General features: G+C 40.8%; 1 protein-coding gene across 3 annotated transcripts in view; it reads left to right on the top strand.

The window, feature by feature from the left end:
- The window catches only part of LOC146547853 (semaphorin-5B-like), a 44802-nt gene that overhangs the window by 12123 nt on the left and 7381 nt on the right, over positions 1-25298 (top strand). For all 3 annotated transcript variants that reach the window (XM_085264538.1, XM_085264539.1, XM_085264540.1), the window contains 15 exons: positions 10838-11026; positions 15563-15662; positions 16119-16164; positions 16300-16362; positions 16518-16616; positions 17104-17317; positions 17409-17694; positions 19624-19759; positions 21164-21371; positions 21469-21676; positions 22236-22353; positions 22521-22705; positions 22929-23072; positions 23169-23316; positions 24129-24354. In XM_085264538.1, coding sequence (XP_085120664.1) covers positions 10882-11026; positions 15563-15662; positions 16119-16164; positions 16300-16362; positions 16518-16616; positions 17104-17317; positions 17409-17694; positions 19624-19759; positions 21164-21371; positions 21469-21676; positions 22236-22353; positions 22521-22705; positions 22929-23072; positions 23169-23316; positions 24129-24354 — 2326 coding nt within the window. In that variant the 5' untranslated portion in view covers positions 10838-10881. The remainder of the gene's footprint in view (positions 1-10837; positions 11027-15562; positions 15663-16118; positions 16165-16299; positions 16363-16517; positions 16617-17103; positions 17318-17408; positions 17695-19623; positions 19760-21163; positions 21372-21468; positions 21677-22235; positions 22354-22520; positions 22706-22928; positions 23073-23168; positions 23317-24128; positions 24355-25298) is intronic.

Raw genomic sequence — 25298 nt, 5'->3', positions numbered from 1 at the left:
ATGTCTTCGGGGTGTTTTTACACTATGAGCATGATTTATGGAAATTAGTCGTTGGTGGAAAATAGTAGCCATGATCATTTTTTCTGGTGGGTTATAAGGACCAGGTCTTATGAGATTTTTCATGACAGCAGCATCGGTTATGTGCAGTGGATTAGTAATTAAAATGCTCAGACTGTCAGCCACCCAAGAAATTCAAAACCCAAGACAATCATATTTGGAATGATAATATTAACTCAGTTTGTATTTGCCGTGCACAGTTTTGGGGAGTAAGACATTTACGAGTCATTTTAATCAGTTACTATGAATGAAATTAAAGCTGATAATCGGAAGGTTGCCCATTCGGACAGTCTCGGCCGTTGTGTTCTTGGGCAAGACACTTCACCTACCGCCTACTGGTGTTGGCCAGAGGGGCCGATGGCGCGATATGGCAGCCTCGCTTCTGTCAGTCTGCCCCAGGGCAGCTGTGGCTACAACTGTAGCTGCCTCCACCAGTGTATGAATGTGAGAGTGAATGAATAGTGGCATTGTAAAGTGCTTTATTATTATTAGTAAAGGGCTTATATGTAGAACACAGTAGCCTTGACAATATAGGGCTTTTAGGACCAATATCAGAAGTTGGTGATTTAAAAGTCAGATATAACAGGCAATTCTGTAGGTCACATGAAACACAAACAGATTTCCCTAAAATTATTGTGTAGTTATTTATTTACTCGTTTAGGAGTTCAGCATGTCTCTCTGCAGACTGTAGGGAGTTACAGGCTGCCCGTCTACCTGCAGAGATCGTCTCTTCTCAGATGGAGGCAGTGTCCCAAGTTTGTGGTACAACAAGGGCTACTCTTGCTTGTGCTGTTGTTGTACCATTGGTCAGCCATGCAGAAGAGCAAGGTTATAACGAACAAAGTCAAACCCGTCTTTGATGTTTTTTCACGCTTCTCCTGTCACTCCTTTGGCTTGTCAACCAATCAGCTTTTGACTGACATAGAGTTGAGCTACTCAAGCGTTACACTCTGCCCAACTCTGGTCAGATGATCTGGTTATTGTGTTTGTGGCGTTCCAATCAAGTGTGTTACCAACAGGGTAGTTCTCAGAGTGCCCTCTGGTGGACAAACTATGCAACATCAATCCTCATAATATGGTTAAAGTTTCTTATATCTCTTCTTTACTTTTTAAATTTCATTTCATTTGTTGGCTAATATCGGCCCATTCATTCAAGACATAAAATTAATTTCGTTATTTTACATCTTTTGACCATAAAGGCTGGCTGTCCTTTGGTATTTCGTGACAGCATGAATAAGAATTTTTTTGGGGAAAAATTTGAGTGGCCTGGGAGGTCAGTTCCGAATCTTGATTATGCAAATCGTCATGACCATTGATCAACAGCCACTGATCAAAGACCACTGATCAATGGCCATGAGCACCATTCACAGATAGTTGGGGAATCACAGCATTGTAAGATGGCGAAAGATGTACCCTTAGGCCCGTCCTCGATTCAGAGATGGTCTTTCCCTTTTCACGTAAGTCAACTTTTGGAGACTTATGGCCATGGTGTCTACAATTCCTACTACTACTACCAGTACTGTACAAATCTCCTCCAACCAGGCCAGAAATAGTATAATAACAACAACTATAGCTCTGTGACCAGCAGTCTGCTTCAGTCCTGGTAGACCTGTTGGGCAAGATTGGTTTTCAGTGCTGGAAGTTCACCAAAAAATGTTCTTTCTGAAATTCTTTCTGAATTTTTCTATGCCTGAATACTGCTCTTTGTTCCTTCACATACTGTTCAGTATGTGAAGGAACTCTTAATACAGATTAGAGAGGTGTGGATTGATCTCTATGATTTGTTTTGGCAGCTGCACTTTGTAATCTAAACCGTGTTAGCACTTGAGTTTAAAGTTCATCTTGGCGGATCAGATCAAAAGTGGACAGTGGTCAATACAAATGTAAACAAGCGCTAAGACTCTTTAATACCAAATGTTAAAACACTCATAAAGGATGTGTACAATTTAACACATCGGCGTTGTCTGCGCTCTTATAACATGTGAATTAATGTATTTCTGTTCTTTATGGGAGGACTTTTGTTGAATGCATCCATCTTCTGCCTTCCAAATTCAGGGTGTCCCAGAGGTCACAGAGCAAGAGGCAGGGTACACCCTGACCAGCTCACCACTTTGTCACAGGCCTAACAAAGACGCCCACATTCAAGCCTAGATGTAATTTAGAATCACAAATTAACTTAACATGCAGCTGAATACCCCAGTTGTGCGGTGGTTAGCACTCATGGCACAGTTTGGCACCTTTGTAAACCATCTCCTCCATATCAAGAGTGTTTGTAGCTTCTGCACAGCTCCTTAAATATTGATTATCAGTCTTGCCTTGAAGTGAAACACAACTACTGTCTTTTAAAAATTTTAGATCAATGCAAGCATTAGAGCGCAGCTCCGTCTCTGCATCATCCACTCTGAGATAATCATTAGCAGTCATGCATACTACATGAACTGTTACTAACGTTTTTGCCATTCAGAGCTAAGTAAGTAAAAATACATCTGTTGATAGAGCAGATGACATTAGGGTTGGCATTAAAGTAGCTATAGGCTGTAAATTAACCAATTATTGATATAAACATCTTGATCAGTGACACCACAACTCTTCAACAACTGCTTAATGGATAAAACTAAAAGTTTGATGCATAAAAATGTTAAATAAATTGTTGTTGTGGTACCGTTCAAGCGTAGCTAAGGCCATTGGATGTTTGTTTTTTGTGATTTTTCCATCACCCTGGCTTCACATTGAAATTCATGTTACAGGGAATGAGCTGTCCAACCAGTAATCTTCAATCATGTCTACTGACAGAGCGGCTCCCTTCAAGTGGGGCAGCGGGTATTGACAGAGAGTGATTGCAGCTGTACGTGTTTGGTTATACATCCCAGTCGTGTCATCTGGCAAAAAAGCAAAGCGAAAGAAATGGAGATCATGATAAGAGGACGGAGGGAGACGGGGAGGAGCGAGGAGAGAGATAGGAAGAGAGGGATCAGTGCAGCTGTGTGCCTCTTTAGGATTCCTGCTCTCTACCTCCTCTCGCCCGGGCCAAACCGGCATCATTAGGTTTGGCAAATTACCCGGGCGGCCATTGTGGCGCAGCCATGGCACGTTAGTGTGTCTTTTTAACTGTGGCTAAACTCAGTCTATTCACTTGTAAAAGAGAGCAGCCATTGGCAGATAGTTGGCAGGTTGCACAGAGAGGCCATTCACCCCGGTAGGAAGGAGCTGAGAACACTGCCTCGGAAATGGTCCTCTCTGAATATTTTGATGGAGGGACTTTGGGTGCCCTCTCAGTGTCCATTTGCTCCAGCTAACAAATCTCCATCAACTGACTTCATTGGTAATCAATATCAGTGCTCCTTATAGGTGAGGGCGAGCAGGAGCTGCGGTCAGAAAGAGAATTTTAGCAATTTGATTCAGTGTTGTTTTGATGTTGTCTTTTCTTCCTTTTTTTACTCAAGGAGGAATTTGGAGTTTGGAATCCAGTTTTTTTTGTAGTGGGGTGTAGTGGGGTGGGGGGTTGGTGTTCACTCTGTCTTTTCATGATAGTTGGACGCTGTCCAAAAACTCGGGTGGAGAGAGTTTAGACAAGAGGCTGATATACAAGGGTCAGATGCTGGACTCCCTCCTTTTATTTTTGATGCCACGCAGGAACAAATTATAGGGCTTCTGAATGAAGAAATAATTACTCGTTATTAATTTCGCTGTCATAGAGTTCCTCCGTGAAGAGGACATGTCTGGATTTTAATGAAGCACACTTAACACGCGTGTGTCTTAACACAGTGTTGTCGGGTGCTCGGTTTGTAGCTGGTGTGGCGGAAGTGCTAAAAAGCAGTTTCAAGGTCTTCTGTAGTGCGTCTTTTTGTAGGCAGATCACGACATGGATAATTACCTATAATAGCTGTTTTGCAAGAAATGAGGGAAGAGGTTACTCATGCTGACAGAAAAGGAAACGGCCCCTTCACAGTTGCCGAGCTGACGTATTAAAGCTTAATAATAACCTGCCGGTCACATGGCTCACAAAAGAGGTTCATCCATGCCTTGTTTTTTTACTTAGAGTCAACTCAAGCCCTCGGACCACACTCCATAAAGGGGCCATCTCTTTGGCCTCTATCAGAGTCCTCCTAAGTTCTCTGGGATACGCTTGTTTAGTTCTTCTAAGAGGAAAAAGTCAAAGTGAGCTTGCATGGTTCCTCAAATAGAGGCGGGGGGAAGTTCCATGTTTCTTAAATTTTGCATGAACATCACTGTGAATCACTCTGACATCAGCAGAAGTAGTTGACACTCAGAGACAGAAAAAAAGTTGTTGTCAAGAAATCTCACAAACTTGAAGGAAAAAAAAAAGCAGCAGGGAAAGAGTCCAGAAAGAAAAATGGAGGATTTGACAAAGGCCTCTGCTGTGTGAAGTTTGTACAACTGTGACAAAGTGCTGCAGAGGCACTGCTGCTCTGTCCAAACACTTGTCAGTGTGTCACTACACACATTTCCACTTAAATGTTAAACCAGGGGAGAAACGTCAGCGGCTTCTACTTGTGTAGCTGTAGCGTGTAAGGGGAAGGAGAACAGGGGGGAAAAAGCTTTTTTTTTTTTTATACTTTTCCTGACTTTTCTAAGGAGTCGATGGATCATTTTTACATGTTCAAACAACCAACAACGAAAGAAAACAAACTGTCTGGCTTCTGAAGACATGACACAGCCTCTTTTTGAAGGTTTGTAATAATGCCCTGTGTGGGTCACTTCTGCAAAGTTGTTGATCCCCCCCCTTCTCATGGCTTACAGGTTGCATTTATACAAGTACCTGTTGCAGTAAATGAAAGAAATCTGTCAACACAACACTTTGATGTTAAATTACTTTACTTAATTGGGGGGAGGGGTGTCTTTATCAGTAGGAAAACTTAAAAAAAAAGCATAGTCAAAGTCTGAAATTTAGCCTCCTTCACATTTAGAAGGAATTTATTTCCAACATTTTTCACTCTGAACATGGCATGGTCATTCTGAGTATGAGTGGGAGGTCTCTGGGTGAAAATGCCTTGCTGATGTCAGAGGTCAGAGGAGAGTAGCCAGACTGCTTTAACCTGAAAGGAAAGCAACAGTAACTCAAATAACCTAGAGCTGCGCGATTGTGATTATCACTATTATTCTGATTGATATTAAGATTACAGTTAAGTTTAGTTATTTATCCTTTCATTTTAATGACAGAAATGTTTTAATTGTACTGTTATGTAAACACTGCTTTCACATTCATGTTCCTCTACGATCCTGCTGATGTACAATACCAAAATTATGTAAATACAATTAACTTTACTAAAACTTAACATGAAATTAAATCAGCAAGGCACTACTTTCATTTTTACATTGTGCTGCACTTCTTGGTTAGTCAGTTAGTTAAAACACCTTCACAAAATCCCATTTTTACTTGACCTGCACTGATGATTGAGTGCATCCTAGAAGCAAAATATAAAGTCTTCCACTCCATTTTTTTTCCAAACCATTATGATAGTTTGTGTACAATGTCAGTTTTGCCAATTTAGAAAATTAATTGCATGAGGGGAAAACATCTTTTGTCCACGATGATCCTTCATTACTCACCATGTTTAGTGGACACATATCTTTGGCCAAAAAGCATGCGATTGCCTTGATGATTTCAATAGGTCTTTGTGTGCTGGACGGATATGCAGACACGCATACAGGCTCGCTTTTATGGACGCCTGAGTGCACGGCGGATGATTCACTTTTGCAAATATTGCGTTGTTTCTCTTGTCCTTCATGCGTTAATAATCCTGCAGTTTGTGGTGCGTTTTCAAGCAGTTGTAATAAATTATCGTGCAGACGCTGTAACTTATTATTAGTTAACATCACTTGCCCTAAATCCAAAGTATTTCCAAACGTGTGATGATTTGCTCTGAGGGACAAGCTCTTGGTCTTCTGCTGTGCCAGACATTTGATTTTTGTTGTGTATCTGTCTGTTAATGTTGCGGTACTCATCTAGACTACAGCAGAAGAAAAGGAAACTGAGGCTACAGTTTGCACGGTCTCACCAGAATTGGACAACAGAAGATTGGAAAAATGTTGCTTGGTCTGCGTTGACATTTGGACGGTAGACTCAAACAAACGAAAGCATGGATCCATCCTTCTATCAGTGCTGTAATGGTGCATGGGCACACTCTAACCGAGCACTGTTTATCCACCACAACCTGTTTGAGTATTGTTGCTGATCATCACTTTATGACCACAGGGTACCCATCTTCTGATGGCTGGAAGCACCTCAAAAGCTCAAATCACCTGTTGAACATGACAATGAGTTCACTGCACATCAATGGCCTTCATACTCCTGACACACACCAGCTCTCAATCCAGTAGAGCACCTTTTGGATGTGGTAGAATGGGGGATTCCCATCATGGACGTGCAGCCAACAAATAAGCAGCACCTGTGTGATGCTGCTGTGTTAATATGGAGTGTTTCCAGCACCTTGTTGAATCTGTGCCGTGAAGAATTAAGTTTGTTCTGGAACCAACAGTGGTAAGAGTGTGGCTCCAACCAAGATATACCGATTAAAGTGGCCTGCATATATCATGATAGATTTTAATATAAGAATCAAACTATCTGTACTGCAGGAAAAGTTCAAGCACATTTAAGCTCTGTATTGACTCTGAGTGCCATTTGGTGTGAATGTGTAAGGGGAATTAGTTTAACCTTTTTTGCCAAGTAAAGCTGTTTTTTTTTTTTAGCTTAAGAAACTTCTACAACTCAAGTGCGGCAATAAATGTCAAAGTAAATTACAATGGCAGATAAAGAGTCTATATATGGGCACAGATGTGAAAGTGGAAGGTAGCCATGAGCTGATTCTGTTTGCAGGGTTGGTTTACATCGCAGGACGTGATGGACAACAGACCCGTCTCCCAGGCTAGTGCTGCTAATGACTCTGAGGCCACTTGTAGTGACTACTTTGGTCAGGAGAAGTTACTTTCAAAGTCACATTTGCTAGTAACGAGCACAATCCTTAACCGCTTGTTTGGATCCATATAGATGCTCACGTGATAACACAGTAAATGCTTAATTGCATTGCTGTGTATCTCCTTTAAATATTTAACAGATGCGATTTCATTCAGTCTTGCCTCAACAAGCTGCAGAACAATCAATACAGTAGTTTGCAATTGTGAAACAATTCCAGAGCAAATCTAATCTACCAAAACATCTATGTTTAAAAGGCATCCCAATAAAATGAAAAGCATACAGAAAAAATATTCAGCCTTAAATACTGCTGCAAAATTTGAGTAGAGGTTACAGTTTAATGTCTTTGTGTGAGGTTTTGGAGTTGCTGCAGGAACATGAAGTTATCTTCATGTTTCAGCAGACGCACAAGCATCTTAGATTTGTAGTGTGTAGTTTTGTCCGCAAGATGTTTGAATCAGCTTTCGCTGTTGCAGAGGAATCACATGGAGAGGCACCAGTGAAGTAGGAGAGACAAATTGGCAGGCAGCAGGGGTTTGAGTACACACCTGTCATGCTTAGCTGTGTTGATACAGGGCGGCCCAGTCCTCAGCTTTATTTACTGACATGGCCCTGCCTTAAAATCTTGGCCGTGTTGCTCCAGTGTGGTGGTCACATGTTCACTTTGTGTTCCCGGGTGATTATTTTTCCCCACACAGTCCAAACACGGACCGGTCACATGAATTGCAGACTCTGTGTTTCTAATCCCATCACAAGTTGTTATTTCTTTAAGGTGTTTTTCTATCGCAGCCAGCTACACGAGTGAATGAATGTTCAGACATGCTCCGTCTCTGGGAAAACAGCTCTCTGATTTTATTTTTGAAGCAATTTATTTCCAACTTTCTATAACAAATTCAAAGACTGTAGCTCAGGTCCGTCTGCCACTGTCGAGTCCATAATATTACATCGAATCACTCAAGCCACATTTAGAAGCATCACACGACCATCTACTTATTTTATGTGTAACATATGTCCTCTGTACTGATGCGGTCATTTGCTTACTTCAGATTTCAATTAAATTCAGCTAATCCAATGTTTTTTATATACTGCCAAATCACAACAGTCTCCTTAAGGCGCTTTATATTTATAAGGTAAAGACCCTGAAACAATACAGAAAAAACACCAACAGTCAGAGCACCCCCTATGAGCAAGCACTTGGCGACAGTGGGAAGGAAAACTACCATTTAAACAGGAAACCTCCTGCAGAACCAGGCTCAGGGAGGGGCAGCAATCTGCCCTACCTTTTTTTTCAGATTATATTAAATTCATATGACTTATGTTGAAACATTTCAGGAAAAAAAGTATTTTTTGTTTGTTTAGATACAGTATTGAATAAAAGCCTTTAGCCACCCCTCATTTCTACTCATTCCTTTATATTTTTCAGGAAAATTGGGGAAGAGGTGCCCTGATTTACTAAATATTACAGTATACATTTACAGTATATAAGACACAGAAGGAATCTGTACAGTCAATATTTGGTATGGCCACCTTTTGTAGCTGTCAAAATGTTGGTGCAGCAACAGTCTGTAACCTGGCAGTGCAAGGAATATAAGTTTCATTAGCAATGTGTTGTTATAGTTCACAAAGACGGTTGGACACACAGCAATGATGTTGGAGATTGCAATACTCAAATAAGACTAATGAAAGTCAACCAGCTGACAGCATCATACTGTAAAGCTTATATTCTACACAGTACTAAAAGTTTTGTTGTGGATACCAGCTTACTGTAAAACCTTCAGGGTATTTCTGGAAAGAACTTATCAAATTTCCCTGTTACAGGGTAAGATGTGTGAAAAGGACAAGTATAAAGGCACAGCCATACAGCTTTGGGGGGCAGTACTTAGAAATAGCGTTGGCGACAAGTGAACTTTCATGGTCATATTAGAGGTGACTACCTTCTCTCAGAAGCAAAGAAGGGAGCACAATGCTTTTGTTAATGCACAGTTAAAAACATTCAAGAAAAACATCAGTGCAGATAGTTGGGCTCACAGTGTGTCTAAAGAGTTTGTGTGTTACTTGACTAAACTTAACCAAACCATAAAGAGGTCCTAGCACACTTTGTCATGTAGACAGAGGATGATGAATATGCGCTCTTTGTCTTTAACTAACGCTAATCACCAAGGGAGAGCCTGCGTCCACACATTTCCTACTGCCCCCGAAGAATCTGACTGACGTCCACTGTCGCTCCCCCTCGTTGGGCTGAATAGACAAATCCCAGAACATTAGGCCTCTCACTGGCCAGCCTTTGCGCGGTGAGAGGACCGTGGCCCCGTAACAAAGGCGAGGCCAGCGGTGGAGGCTCTGCTCCTGTCGCTTCATTAAGCAGCAATGTAAGACCCAGCAGGCTGAAAAACCTCTGCCTCCACACGTATTCAGTCCTCCCAGTGAGCAGTAGACAGGCAGACATTCACCACCTCCATTCTTTGTAGTGCGTAGCAGCTGCACTGAAACTGGTTTAAGGGTTAAAGAAAAAGACGCCGCTGTGAATGGGCAAGAAATATGCTGCCCTGTAGTGTTGAGGATGTTCAAGTTTTCAATACATAGTTGGAACATTATGGCCTTTTCCATAAACTCATTTATCACTCAGCTCAGACATTTTCAGAGTCAAATTTGTGCTCTAGTCCCGCCTAACCCTCAGGCGACAGTGTAGCTAGATTCAGGCATTTCACGTGCTCTCATGGTGAAGGTGTCTCCTGTAGTCTTCAGCTACTTAAACGCTTGCTCACATCTGAATGGTTCACTGGCCAGTACAGGAGTGGAGCTTAAAACAGAAATTTATTAGATGATTCAAAAGACATTTTTTTCCATTTCAGAGCTCATACATAGAGTCATTTCACATGCAAAAACATTTAAAGGTCTTTATCCTTGTTTGCATCCACATTTTTTTTAATTTAGCAAACTTTAAATATCTTGGTGAATGCATGCAGCCAATGAAAAGTGATAGTAACATCCTTTATTGGTGGGTGTCACTCTGTCCTGTCCTGCTCTGTTTCCAGTCTGTGAATTTCTAAATAAATGAGAAAATGTAGCCCCACAGAAGTGTGCGTGAAAACACAAAGACCCAACACATTTGGATTAGACGTTAGCCTGTAACTAACTTGCCAGCGTCAGTATGTATGCTACAGCTAGTATGTGGCTGCATTTACTCTACCAAACAGAGTATCTTGAACGCTGCCTCCCTCTGTGTGCTGCACGTGAGAAAGCAAAAGTCTGATACTTGTCTGACGCAGCTGGATGGAAATTTGTAAACTACATAAAAGAGCCTTTGATCTTTGTGCCTAAAGTCACCATCAGATCATCACCTTTGAGCAGATTCTGATTCATATAAAATGAATTCGACCCTTCATGTGGCACACCCTCCTGTTTGGCTCTGTGCCCGGGGCTCATCTCTGAATGGATCCCCTCAGTCAGAAAGAGGCACCCAAAGTTTGAGAGCTGGCGTTAGTGAAGATTGGCGGCTCTGGCCTTTTGAGGTGAATTAGCCATGACCGAGTCCTGCTGACACTGAGGCGATGGACACCAAAAGCAGACAGACTGAAAGTGAGGAGGGACAGCGGGGCCGGTCGACTGGCAAAATTAATTTAGATGAATGGGCAGGAGGACGGAGAGAAGAGAGTGTGTGCAAGTGTGAGCTATTACTGAGTGGATATGGATTTTTAGAGTCCAGCACTGATGTATTGAGTTTTCTAGAGTGATTATCTAAATGCCAAAAAATATAAGGATATTTATTTGTCACAAGGCTGATTGGTTTACTCTCCCTGCCATTACTGTCTGGTTGATTGACAGATATCACTTCTGCTCCGACAGGTGATTCCTGAGGTCCTGATAGAAGACTGGATGTGGTTGTAACTATGGTAACATCAGGGTGGGGGGTATGGGCCCTCTCCCCCTGTGGCCTTGTGCTGGTCATCTGTTTATCCATGTGTCTGTCAGAGGAGCCTCACATCAAGCCTGCCGACTGCAGCAGAAAGGAACATCCTGTTGTTTCCTACCAAGGTGAGCAAAGAAACACACCACTGATAGAGTGGGGAGGAGGGCCACGAATGAAGTTAGGGCTCAAAAATGAAGGCACGCTTGCAAAATCAGGAACTTTGTACATTTTAATCACTTTAGTTTAGGCCCACCCCATCGTAGCAACTTATGTGCACATGCCAAACTGAACAAAGGCTCCAACCTAGCACCAAAGTTCATGCTGAAGGGAGACACTTTTTTAGCTGAAATAAGAGACTGTGTTGCTTGCACATTTACCCACTGTGAAAAGAGGACAACGTATTTATTTTCCACAAGACAATTTCTGTTTTCAAACAACATAATTTGTGTTGTTTTTTTTATGTAAGAGTACACACACAAATATATGAGAAAGCCGGCGAATTGAAAAGAGTCACGCACACAAAGGCCGTGTTTCTTTGAGCCCACTTTCAAAGTGATGATTTTCACATGCAGCCGGTTAGTCCACGTACCCAACATCAAGATCAGAGATCTTAACCTTGTCACACAACGATCGGGTTGTCATGCTGATGTTGACAATTAGGCAAACTTGTAGACATGCATGCGTTTCCTAGACTGTCTACAGTTCTCAAATTCAGGCTCTTTAAGCAGGTTGTTGTGAGCGAGCAGTGTGGTAGCCTTATTGTAAAATGGTAATCAAAATGCATCTTTTGCTTGAATAAGTGACGTAAAGGCTTTGGATTAAGGGTTGTATGAGGACCAACTGTATGCAAAAGGCTACATAAGATATACATTTTCGATTTAAATTAAAGTATAAAAAAACTGTATATGTCTGCCCCTTCTGATTTTATCACCCTACATTTTGATCATACTCTCATGTCAAACCATGGCTGCTAAACAGTGCTTTACTCCAGTGCTTCACTGAATAAGAACGTACATATATGGATCTAAAGATCCCTTGGTAATGTTTACTTTAACTTTGTATAATTTTTTCTTGGAAGCACAAGGAGGTTCTCTGGCCAGACCCTGCTACACAAACAATAAAGAGTCCCTGAAGCTGAAATGGTATCTTTGTGAAGGAGCTTTGGTTGGGTCACAAACATTTTATGGTCCTTTGTAAAGTTAAATAACGATTGCATAATTGTATAACAATCTTCACTTATCCACCGACTTTAAATCAATGCCATCTCTCAACATTTCATTCGCCGCTCTTTAAAAACTGATTTTCGTTGGGTTTGTATATTCAGCTATAACCACCACAGCAACAGCGATTGATTAGTTTGCATTCAAAAAATGCTCTCATGAAAATTTATCAGCACATCAACCTGGGTGCTTGCACAAAAGTCTTGTCCAAATCCATAAAAGCTTTAAACGTTTAGAATGTCATTTCACCTACTTTTGTTGCTCTAATCACTGCTGTCTAAACGCTGTTGCACGGCTTGTTCTATTGCTCTCACAGCCATATTGTAACCAACCATAAAACCCACAACAGTCTACAGCTTTTGAGAAATTATGTTTGTTAAATGCCACTGGAAATGGAAATAGACAAGGAACAGCAATAATAAATAATAATTATTTTTATCCTGGACAAGTTATGTTTCCGTCTGAAAAGAAGAGAAAAACACAGGACACAGAATGAAGATGATATAACAAGCAAAAGGTGAGTTTTAACTGATATAGAAATTGTAAAAATCATTAAAGAAACCAAAAAGGAACAACTGACAAAGGGAGACACAAAAAGCCACCATGTATAGCAAGGTAAAACGATAACAGCTGGAAGCAATCAGGGCATTGTAGTGGTGGAAAAAGACAAAGACAAGAGGTAAATAGAACACAAGAAAACAACAAACAATAAAATAAAGCAGGAAATGACACAAGAGCAGACAAGGAAGCACAGAATACACAGGAAATACACAGTAAATCTGAAGAAACGGACCAAAGAAACCAAGCATCTGAATTGGGAAGAAAGATGATTGAGAAAGATGATTATTTCAGAAACTGCTGATCTGCTGGATTTTCCCAAATAGGTATGCAGAACAGCATCTTTGCACCCTTGGAAGCACTCAGCTCTGCTGCAGCAGCAGAAGACCACACTGGGCAGTCAGCTAAGAACAGGAAACTGAGGTTACAATTATCACCAAAGTTAACAATGGGTCAGACTGGTGGTGGTATAATGGTGTGGCACACTTAATACCAGTCGATTGTTTAAACTCCGCAGCCTACCTGAGTCTTGCTGCTCACCATGTCTGTCCTTGTATAACCACAGTAGACCCATCGTCTGATGGCTGCTCCCAGCAGGATAAAGCTCATATCATCTGACACTGACTTCAAATCTAGCAACTGCGTGACTCTATCACATCCAAAATCTGCGAGGAACGTTTCCAGCATCTTGTTCAATTTATGCCATTAAGAATTCAAGTTCTTCTGGTGCCAAGAGCAGGTCTGACCTGACATCAGCAAGGTATCCCTAATATAGGATCCAGGTCCAGTAATAACAATGATCATTGCTGTAATCTTATTTTCTTTCCTGTGCTCATTTTGTTAAATAAAATTGCTAAAATGCAAAGAAGTTTACAAGCAGCAGACGGCAACTTACATAATGCAAAGTGTAGACAGTTCTGCAATCTGAAATGAAACTAGACGCTCTTAGTTAATTGGCTCTTTTGTTGCAAGAATGAGTGTCGATTTCTGATTCCCTGTAGTTAACTAATTTCTTCTTAAAAGAGAAAGTCCAAGAAACAAGTCGCTTCTCCTTGTCAGCTGTCAGATTGGTATTTTGAATGAGAGACTTAGACTGCCTGCCCTTGTCCGCTTTGCAGCAGCTCATTATGTACACAGGGAAGTGCACAAAAGCAATTTGGATTCAATAGCTCTCTGAAAATCACTGCTGTTCAAGTGATGGTTTGTATTCATGTTGTTTTGTTGCCCTCTTTCAGAGCTATTCAAAGCAGAACTGAGACTAGACAAGAATGATAGTTCAGTTTCTAATAAGCATCTTGACACGCTGGTGCTCATAACCTTTCAATTTGTTGTTTTATGTGACATTAATTGAGATTAACCAATACAAAGTGTGAAGCGTGACTTTAATATAAGGTTGTGAAATCTGGCAGCACTATGAACTCTTAGTTGGAATTAATTTGCATTCATAAGGATTTGTTGGAATTGTGTTTATCTCATGCATCGAGGCTTACAAAAGACACGTTGAAAGTTGAAACTGTGCTTGGCAATTTCTGCAAAAAAATTGAATGTAAAGATTTATGTGAAATTAATAAAGGTGTTGATGTTGTGTCTGCAGCATGGCCTCATTAAATGCTCTTCTTCAGCTGTCTAATGACTGTGAAAGGGCCTTTGATGTCATTATTTTGACTGGATGTCAGTTTACATTCAGCTCAAAGTGTTTGCCTGGCAAACCGTGCTGCTTTTGTTGTTGATACATTTTTTTTCCCACAAGCTGGCTATCAAATGAGAGGAACAGGCATTTAGTCCTGAGAGGCAGCAGTAATTTGCTCTGAAACATTGCGGGAAGCATTCATTTGTATGTGGTTTGTTCGCCCTCCCCGAAGCTCATGTAAAACAGCTAAAGCAACTTTATTTACCGTTCAGTTCTGATTGGCTGTCATACTGCTCAGGTGGTGGTTTTCAATTAAGGGCATGTAATATCAACCATGATAGACTAAAGTTATAAAGAACTTTCAAAACAAAGTTCTTGATAAGATGGAAAAGTCTTAAGCCACCCCTCATTTCTTTATATTTTGCTTAAAGGGAGGCAGACATACTTATCTTTTAAATTGGTTTTGAGCAATGTTTCTTCAGGATTGGATGTTGTCTTTTTCACATGTTTTTAGCCCAGTCCTTGTACTTGACCTGGCAAAAAAGGCACCTTACTCAAGCGATGAACCAGTGTTGGGTCTACACACAATGGACAACTTAGGAAAGATCAAAATTTTAATTGGTTCTTTGTGTATCTTTAGGCACTTTGCGACTAGCAACCCGTTACAAAACAAATAATTTGTTCCCATTTGTTTAATAGAAAGACATAAAATTGTAGGTGTGTCCCAAAGAGCTACAATGTAAAGGTCTGTAATATCTCAGTATGGTATGCAATGTGTCCTTAAAAAAATCTGAGACAACTGCACAAGTTGAGAGAAAAAAGTAAAGACCTGACAGATATACCTTACTTATCTTATTACTTTGACATTGAACAGTCTTATGTAATGGTAAATTTATGTTGTTGAATTCAAGATAAATTATTTCAAGAGATTGCTAATTAATTAGAACAAGTAATATAATATGAAAATTGGGAGACTTCCAGATCTTTATTTCCTACCCTATAATTTTGGAAAATAAATCAGTACTTTCAGTCTGTTTAAAAGCCTCCTTTCTGGTCTTAGGCCCTACGATTAAAGATGAGTTGTAAAGTTGGCAAAAGGCAAACACTGGCAAACAATGGATCTTTTTCATCTTCTTCTCTTGTCTCTCATATTTCATGTTATCATCTCCTGCTTTTCCTTTCACTTACTTTTATACTCTTTCTTCTTATTTTTTTCCCCTCACTCCTTATCATTTGATTATTTGTGCATCCAGCACTGAGGTCTTGGGTGTCTGAGTTCTCACATCCAGGTGCAAAGGACTTCTCCCAACTTGCTTTGGACCTGAGACGAAACCAGCTTGTTGTAGGAGCAAGGTACCAAATAGCATGCATTACTCAAACAGTAATCATACAGCATGTTACTAGCATACAGTGGTGTAAAGTGGATACATGATGTGTCATCATAGAAGCGTGCCAGCGTTCATATCCTGGACAAGCCCCCAATTCTTACATGATGATATTTCTGGACATAAACACGGGAAATACACACAACATTTATTTTTTTAAATTAAAACACAAAGTCCCGAAAGCCCAAAGACAGCACTAAAGGGTAAAGACAGCTCTTAAATGGAGTAAAAAGACCCAAAAGGAAGAAGAAAAAATCCAGCAACACAAGCTATACAGTTATTTTGCCCAGGCGGCACAAATGTGTTTTGATCAAACTGTGTCTGGACAGAAGTTGGGAGATACTAGAGGATAACATTTATATGCTGTACACTGCTACTGTGAGCAGTCTGTTGTTTTAGCTCTAAAATAAAATATTTTTTACAGAAATTTCCTCTTCAGACTGAGTTTGAATAATACCTCCCTCATACAGGTAAGGTTAAGACTACACAAAAATGAACTACTGTCAAAGACATTTTATTTTTAAACATTTTAACAGTATCTCTTATTAAATATAAAAGGTCCAATATAAAAAAAAAACATTCTACAATTGAACATTTCTCCTCAGGCAACAGAATGGGCATCCGATGAAGACACAAAGCGCTCATGTCAGAGCAAAGGCAAATCTGAGGTATTGTGCTGTGACTGAAATACAGATATTTGTCTGTGTATTCAGAAACATATTACGTTAGACTGGATTATGTTATTATATGATTATATTTTATTGGACATTTTGATGACATGTCATGAAACAGTAAAACTGAGTTCTGGCGTATTTGTCTGCAGGGTGAATGCCAAAACTATGTACGGGTTTTGCTGATAAGCGGAAGGACGCTCTTCACATGTGGGACCAATGCTTTTACCCCGGTCTGCATAACCAGACAGGTTAGTAAAATGGCAGTTTTTGCACTTAAGTAGAATTAATGAAACTATATGACAAGAAAATACATATTTTATAGTCTAAAATCCTTTTGGGGTAATTAAAAGAAAGGCAATTATAAGTTGCTAGAGCTCAATGTAAAATGGAAAAAGGACATGGAATTTAAAAAGGATAAAATCAAGAAATCTGACAATAAAAGTCATTTTCTTCTAGTCACTTTGATTAGCTAATTTATCTTTTCTCTATATATTTTGTAATTATATTTAGTAATTATAAATAGTTTTGGTGCCTTTGTGATCCTCAGATGTCTTCAGCAGCTTTGTGCATTTGGGAAATGATAGAAACTGAAGATTACATTATTAAAAGTTTTGAAATTCATTAAAAGTTTTGAAATAATGTGAATAAAGCGATAAAAACAGAAAGAACAAATCGCTTGTCAACCCACTAAAATAGCAGGAAATGCTTAGTTCAGTTTTCCCTTCTTTTCGTCAGATTTCTAACCTCAGCCAGGTGTTAGACACTGTGAACGGTGTTGCCCGATGTCCCTACGACCCGCGTCACAACTCCACTGCCATGATCACAGAAAAGGGCGAGCTGTATGCTGCCACAGTGATTGATTTCTCTGGACGTGACCCAGTGATCTACAGGAGCCTGGGCAACATGCCGCCCCTGCGCACCGCCCAGTACAACTCTAAATGGCTCAACGGTTAACAAAGCACCACAAAGTTTGTCCTTTTCATCACTCTTTCGTTGGTCCATCACGCTGACCTGTGTCTCTGCCTCTTCTATTCTTCTAGAGCCTCATTTTGTGTCTGTTTATGAGATTGGTCGTTTTGCGTACTTCTTCTTGAGGGAAACTGCGGTGGAAAATGACTGTGGGAAAATGGTGTTCTCTCGAGTGGCTCGGGTCTGTAAGAATGATATGGGTGGACGCTTTCTATTGGAGGACACCTGGACCACCTTCATGAAGGCTCGCCTCAACTGCTCACGCTCAGGAGAAATCCCCTTTTACTACAACGAGCTCCAGAGCACCTTCTACTTACCTGAGCAAGATCTGATTTATGGCATTTTTACCACTAATGTGTGAGTTCTGTTTGTTAATAATGTCATTTCATAGACTTTATGTCACAGTCTGGCGAGGGCAGACTGTATGAATTGACAAGAAGGACCCAAAATGCAGACTCCAAGGAACAGGGAACAACACTTGAATGTTAACAAAAAGCAAGCCGTTTAATATGGCTGGTAAAAAAGGAACAAACAAAGGGCAAGGCAGACTGAAGTAAAACTAACATTACCCTAAACTGGGAGAACTAAACAAACAACAAGAAAAACCTAGACATGAAACTTGGAAACATGGCGTGGCCAACAGACGACCTGACAAAGAATGACCAGAACACACCGACTAAATACACACAGGAGGATAATGAGGGAAATGGAAACACATGGAGAAACAGCTGACACACATGAACATAACAACGTCACAAGAGGAGAGTAAAACTAAAAACATTGAACATAGGAACACCGGACCCCTTCAAAATAAAACAGGAAACATAATGCAGACATGACAATATGAGACTCACAGACATGAAACACATGAAGGGCAAGGGAGACTTCACAGGGGTTGAAAACACAAGGGGGAACTGATAAGCAAATGAACATAGGAAACCTAATGAGCTTAAACATATAAACATCAAAATGAACTAAAACTCAAAACACTGGGTCACTGGGTCATAGAGTATATCCTCCTGAGAACCAGTCTGTTCATTTATGTCCTCTTTAATGGACGTTTGTTTTTGGTCAATATATTTTGACTTATTTGAGCTACCCTAATAAGTCCTGTTGTTTTCAAAAGTGTGTTTGAGTGGCCTCTTTCAGCTCCAAATAGGCAGGACATCACAAAAAAGTTACAATGAAAGAAACTTTCCTCGGTTCTCAGGAGGATATGAAAGAAAGATGCACTCACTGTAGCCTCACCAACAAATTTTGTGTTTTTGCTGTTACCAGCTTGCTTAACGTGGCTAAATATAGACACAAGGATGGAGTGCTAAGCTAGCTATTGAAAGCTAGCTAGGTTAGCAAATTGTGTTCCACTGACACACATGCTGCCACACTGACACACTGTCAGTGTCTGTATATAAGCATGTGTTTTGCTATGTTCAATTTTAAACTTGCATTTATTTAATATAAATTAACACTGTCGCTAATAGTCCTTTTGCAACAGTAGTCATTAGCCAATTTGTCCTAAATACAATCAATAATGCATAGAATTGACTCAAAAGAGTTAGACAGCCTGTTAGTACAATGAACTACCCAGAAGGCAATACTGTCTGTCACATAATTTCACAAAATTGGTGGAAAATATGGGCATGAATTAGCTGAGGTGAGACTATAGCTAGCAGCTACAGTTGTCTGTGCACCTACAGGTCACTCCAGGTCTACACAACCTTAATTACACATAGCTTTAAAGCATTTGTTCCTGGACAGCTGCCATGTACTTTGTCATTGTCTATAAAAACCAAGACAGGTTATTATACTGTGCTAGAAATGTGCTTTTTTCTTCTTTAAAGTCGTAAATGTTAACACATTGGCACTTGTACATTGCCTTATTTAAAGCCAAGTAAAAAACACTTGGTTTGGTAAGTTACAGTGATATTGTGTACATTAGTCTTTTTCTGGCTAATATACCTAGACAGCATTTTGAGGCTTTTTAATAAAACTTTGACCAAAAGTACTAACTATTAATATCTCTTATCATGTTTGTATGAAAGGTAATTTATTTTGGCAAATGTGTCCTCTCGCATATCAGCTGTGCCACTGGGGCTTGCTTTAAGACTACACACTAATGTTTATTCCATAGAGTAGTTTCAACTGAGGCAACTAAAAGGTTATGTTTGTATTTTACTGTTAAAATAGAAATATGTGCTTTTCTGTAGAGATGTGCTCAAGAATGTTTGCTTTCCTTCACATTCATTAGCTAAGACCTGAGCATTGTAATTTCCTGTGCTTCTCTAGAAACAGCATATCAGCTTCTGCTGTCTGTGCTTTTAATCTGAGCGCCATCACCCAAGCCTTCAATGGCCCATTTCGATACCAGGAGAACCCGCGCACTGCTTGGCTGGCCACTCCAAACCCTATACCCAACTTTCAGGTAACTCATTTCAAAACATGGACAATGACAAAGAATTCAGACCTCTTCATACATATGTATTTTTCTCTGAGAACATGAGGTTGGTGAGGACACTAAAGCAAACAGCTTTATCTTGCCACAGTTGCCCAGCAATTCCACGAAGGCTTGTAAAGAAATTTTCAAAAGATTGACATCCACTTCATCACTCTGTGCTGATTGCAGATATCTAAATGCAGTGCAGCAGAGAAGTTTTGCTCAGCTCCAACAAATACATGTCCCCAAAATAAATGCTTGGCAAATTTCCCAATGCATCTGCAAAGTGCTGTTCAGTTTGAGCTACAGGGAAACTGTAGTCACATTTCCTGTTGTATAATGTCTGTATATAAGCTTGTGTTTTGCTATGTGCAATTTTAACCTTGCATTTATTTAATATAAATTAACACTGTCGCTAACAGTCCTTTAGCAACAGTAATGATCTTGCCTGAAATTTTGTCCTTAAATATAAAACAAAAAAAGCTTAACAATTTTTTCATGAAGCATTTGTTGCCTGTAAGATTGCCATTAAGCTAGCATGCACAAAACTATTTACATGCCTAACGATAATAAGATATCCATCATCGGACTTTACCCTTTTTCTTTTTTTTTTACTGTGGACACTGTAAAAACCAGGAACTTTTCTGTCATTTAATTGTTTATAACTTCATTACTTTGGTGTAGCATGCATAGCTGCAGGGGAGGTCTTTATCAGTTGAAAAAGATATAAAACTTGTGAAAATACATTTAAAAGTACCAAATATCTCTCCTCCACATTTTCTAGCGCCTTCCAGTGGGCCAAATTTTAATCTTTACTGGGCCAGTAAAGATTAAGGCCTTATGTTTAACACCCCTGCCTTATGTGGAGGTGCAGTGCACAAACACTGAATGAGGAGCAGCATCAGAAGAAAATGGGCTTTTGAGGTGGAGAATCTTAAGAGACGTGTGTTTAAATGCATGTTTCAGCTAGACGAAGAACTAAGAGACTGCATAATTGGCCAGTATATTACAAATAAGACTTTTCTGGATTATGAATTATGCAGACTGTCTATAATAACACAGTATAAGAAGTCTAAGGAGCTTGGAAAGAAAAGCGTCTGGACTTCAAGTTGCTTGAAGACGTTTCACCTCTCATCCGAGAAGCTTCTTCAGTTCTAGGGTCAAATGGTGGAGAGTCCCAGATTAAACCCTGTGGGAGTTTCCCCCCAAGAGGGACAAAAGGACCCCCTAATGATCCTCTACCTAATCACATGAGCCAAGGTGTGAAAACGGGCTTCTTTCCAAGCTCCTTAGACTACGATGACCTGGAGGACTAAGAACCTTCACAGACACAATATGAGAAGCTTCCCTTTCACTAAACGCCCTTCTGCTGCCTCCTTCTTGACTGCTCAGTGTGGCACGTTAGAGGAGGGCGCCAATGGGGGAAACCTGACAGAGCGCAGCCTCCAGGACGCCCAGCGGCTCTTCCTCATGAATGACGTGGTCCAGCCAGTAACCGTCAACCCCCTGCTCACCCAGGACAACCTACGTTTCTCTAAGCTGGTGGTGGATATCGTGCAGGGCCGACACTCTCTCTACCACGTCATGTACATCGGCACGGGTGAGACATGTTCTAATTAAAAATTAGAAAATAATCACTCGAACCGTTTTTTTATCTGCTATCCTGGAGCTTGCTCTTATTACTATTATCTTAAAAGAATATGGCACCATTCTGAAGGCTCTCTCCACAACCAATAAAAGCCTGCATGACTGCTACCTGGAGGAGCTCAGGATCCTGCCCGAAGGGAAAGTGGAGCCAATAAAGAGTCTGCAAATTCTCCACAATGACAGATCACTGTTTGTGGGCCTCAATGACAGATTGGTGAAGATCCCATTAGAGCGCTGCTCCAGCTACCCAACTGAACGGTTTGGTCCAAGATTTTCTACAATGCTTTTAGTCTTTATACCAAATAGAAACAAATATACCTACAGATTAATGAACATAAGAACCATAAATATGACCGAGTATAAATATTTAGCATAAGAAAAATGAAAAATTGTAGCCTTTAGTCTGTGTGAGCCTGCACATATATTGATTTTCTGGTGCTGGTGATGAGTGGGCAAATCTACTAAGAAACACACGCGGGTGTCCAAGTCTTAAGGGCCTGCGAACAAATGCTGACAAAGATGATTCTGTTAAGAGCCCTATTTATCTTCCCTACAAAGAGACACATTTTGGACTGTCAGGGTACAGTTCTGCAAGACTCAGAGCAGACATATCAAGCAGGCTTTTATGAATTTTGTTGACAATGAGTACACTGCTGGAATAGTTGACAGCTTTCTCACTCAAAACACAACAGGAGATCTTTTATGAGCAGAAACACAACAATCAGTAGATTGTCCGACTTTGTGTCAGCTTAAAAATCTGCAAACTGCTAAAGAAAGGCATCTACAGACACTGATAGTCTATCTAAATACCTGTTAGCTCCTGCATGGAGGCCCGGGACCCTTACTGTGGCTGGGATCATAAACAGAAGCGGTGCACCACCATCGAGGAGAGCTCCAACATGAACCAGTGGACGCAGAACATCACTGAATGCCCTGTAAGACACTGGGTTTGTCTGTTGTATAGATCTTTCCTGTCTCACTTCTACGGTAATAAGAATTTCATCACAAGTTCCCTGTTTGATAATAAAAAACAAAAACTCATTATCACTAGCCTAATATAGCATGCTAATTATCATATGTGATTCTCTAATCCTCTCTGGAGGTGAGGAACCTGACTCAGGATGGTGGTTTTGGTCCGTGGAAGCCTTGGCAGCCTTGTAACCACGATGATGGTGATGGCTCCATCAGCAGCTGTTTGTGTCGGTCGCGCTTTTGCAATGGACCGGTGGCCAGATGTGGAGGGATTGAATGCAAGGGCCCGACGATCCAGGTGGCAAACTGCTCCAGGTATATTTCTTTTCATGCAGACATCCATTATTCCCATACTAATCCTTTGAAATCAATCTTTGAAAAAATGCACTGTTATGTAAGTAAATCTAAAAATAGTCCTTTATGTTCAACTATATTCTAACAACTAATACACTCATAAAAGGAGACAGTTTGCTTAAAAAACACATTCGTTTTAAAACATCAGGCTCAGTCACATCCCTTCTTATGTTCTCTTTCTCAGGAATGGCGGCTGGACTCCCTGGTCATCGTGGGGCCAGTGTAGCAGCAGCTGCGGCATTGGGTTTGAGGTGAGGCAGCGCTCCTGCAATAACCCCGCACCTCGCCACGGCGGTAGAGTCTGTGTCGGCCAGGGACGGGAGGAGAGGTGAGGAGGTTACTTCAGAATTTAGCGATCAGGCCCGATTACTGCATTACAAAGCTCTGTGTGTGAGTGAGTGTGCATTCCTCTTTGTATTTCCAGGCTGTGCAATGAGAAAAAGCCATGCCCACTTCCCATAGTGTGGACTGCGTGGGGACCCTGGGCTCACTGCAGTGCTGACTGTGGTGGGGGGGTCCACTCCAGGACGAGAAGCTGTGAGAACGGAAACAGCTGTCCTGGATGTGCTACGGTATTTTTGCTCTATATGTGAAGAGAAGAGAGTAGGCAAAATAATATCCGAGTTGATTTGCAGACATGAGTGACCTACTTGTCTGTTTTTATTACACAACAAGATTAAGGACGTTTGTTTTCCCCACAAGTACCTCAGATTGTACAGCAGGTACACACAGTCCCCGCTCTTTCTGCTCAGTCTCAGTCTGCTAGACTTGGGGGAAAACATCTGTCTATCTGTCCACATCATAGGCCACTTTATTAGGTATACATTTGAACTCTGAAGCCCTGCCATTTTTTGGAAACACTTGGGAAATCTGAGCCAACCCAGTCTATCTGCTCTGCTATTCTATTTCTAGAAAGCTTCTACATTTTTTTTCATTTTGCATTGTCAGAATTATTTATTTATACTTACTAACAATATTTATACTTACTTTTTTGAGGGCAAAAAAAAAAGTCAAAGTTAGCTGTTGTAGAGAAAAACTTTCCGAGCACTACCCAATTAAAGGGCTGGAAGTCCTTCTGCATTAAACTTTAATGTCTGTACCTGGGGAAAACTCACATCTAAAAAGGGTTTTGTTCTTCATTGCATTCAATAAAGCTCAAGTTTATGTCCTATTAAATACAGTAAGTTGCTGCATGATTGAGCCCTCTCCCAGGAAAACTGTAATGTTTGTGTTGTTTGGCAGGATATAATAAGGCAGCAGGCTCTCTCTGCAATCAATTGGGAGATGTAGCTGTGATAGGATAGACAGCAGTAGCTGTAGCCTGCTGGGATTTGCCTTTTCATTAGCTCTAAAGTTGATGAGCTGTTTCCATCCTGTTCTGCAGGAGTACAAAGCCTGTAACCTGGAGGCTTGCCCTGAAGTTCGTCGTAACACCCCCTGGACCCAGTGGATGCCCGTCAATGTAAGCCAAGACGGGTCACGGCAGGAGCAGAGATTCAGGTACACATGCCGGGCACTTCTGCCGGACCCCCAGCAGCTCCAGCTGGGCAGGAAGAAGGTGGAGACCCGTTTCTGCCCCAATGACGGGTCTGGAGCTTGCCAGACTGACTGTGAGTACTGGAAATAAGCTGGGAGATGTGGAAAAGCGAGTTTAACAACTTAGGGAAACTATAAATGTTGCTATATTTTCTGTTTGTAAGTCACAGCAGATGTGCTTGATTGTAAATGTGCAAACACAGCTGTTGCTGTGATTACCTGCTAGAATGCAGGTGTACCTGGATTCCACAGGGAGGGTAAGCGGGGGTAAATTTTTTAAGGTTTGAATCATTTTTGTGAAGTTTTTCGACTCCATACAGCAGTCGTACACACGCTATCTGCCTAGAGCTGTATCTGTCTGAGCTTTTATCAGCACTGCTGGTGGCATATCTCCCAGTATGCCACGCTAAACACAGCTGGTTTCCTGTCTGTGGACATCAGTCAGCAGATTGATTAAACATCATTGAACTGTTGTGGGGAAGCAGATGTCCTCTTCCTTCATCCCTCAGAGTCATCTAAGCTTTTGTTTTTTTTCTCTTCTCCCTCATAGAACCTGGATTGTATCACCCTTTGGGTATTTACTCCAAAATAAGTAAAGCTGAGGAAGTGGGAAATGTCATTGTTTTTCGCAGCTTGTGTGACTGCTCTCAAGTTGTCATCCTCAGAAAAGAAAATCTTAATGAAATGTTTCTGGTGGCCTCATTTAAAAGCCTCAGGAAGCGCTTCTGATTCATATGTAAATAATTTGCAATTGTGGGTATACCAACTGTATGTGTGTGTCAGCGTACAGGGAAATCTAGCTCATTTTGTGCCTGCATTGTACCTCGCTAATTGTTGTTTCATAACAGGCTGGCTGCTGAGCTTAGCAATAAAACCATACAATAGCGTGTCTCCGATTTGAATTCAGAGAAAATTTCTGACTCGTTCAGCAGATTGTGGCAGATGTTGTGATCGACTTGTATATTTTTTTAGTGTAATTTGTTTCCCTTGTTTGGATTCTAAGATAGAGAACAAAATG

Source organism: Mchenga conophoros, linkage group LG23, assembly GCF_057382185.1.
Source record: "Mchenga conophoros isolate Kocher_MC1m ecotype Shallow Benthic linkage group LG23, M_conophoros_male_GT1.1, whole genome shotgun sequence".
In the NCBI taxonomy this organism is placed as follows: domain Eukaryota; kingdom Metazoa; phylum Chordata; class Actinopteri; order Cichliformes; family Cichlidae; genus Mchenga; species Mchenga conophoros.
The sequence above is the reverse complement of the archived record's forward strand: the minus strand, read 5'-3'. Positions and strand labels throughout refer to the sequence as shown.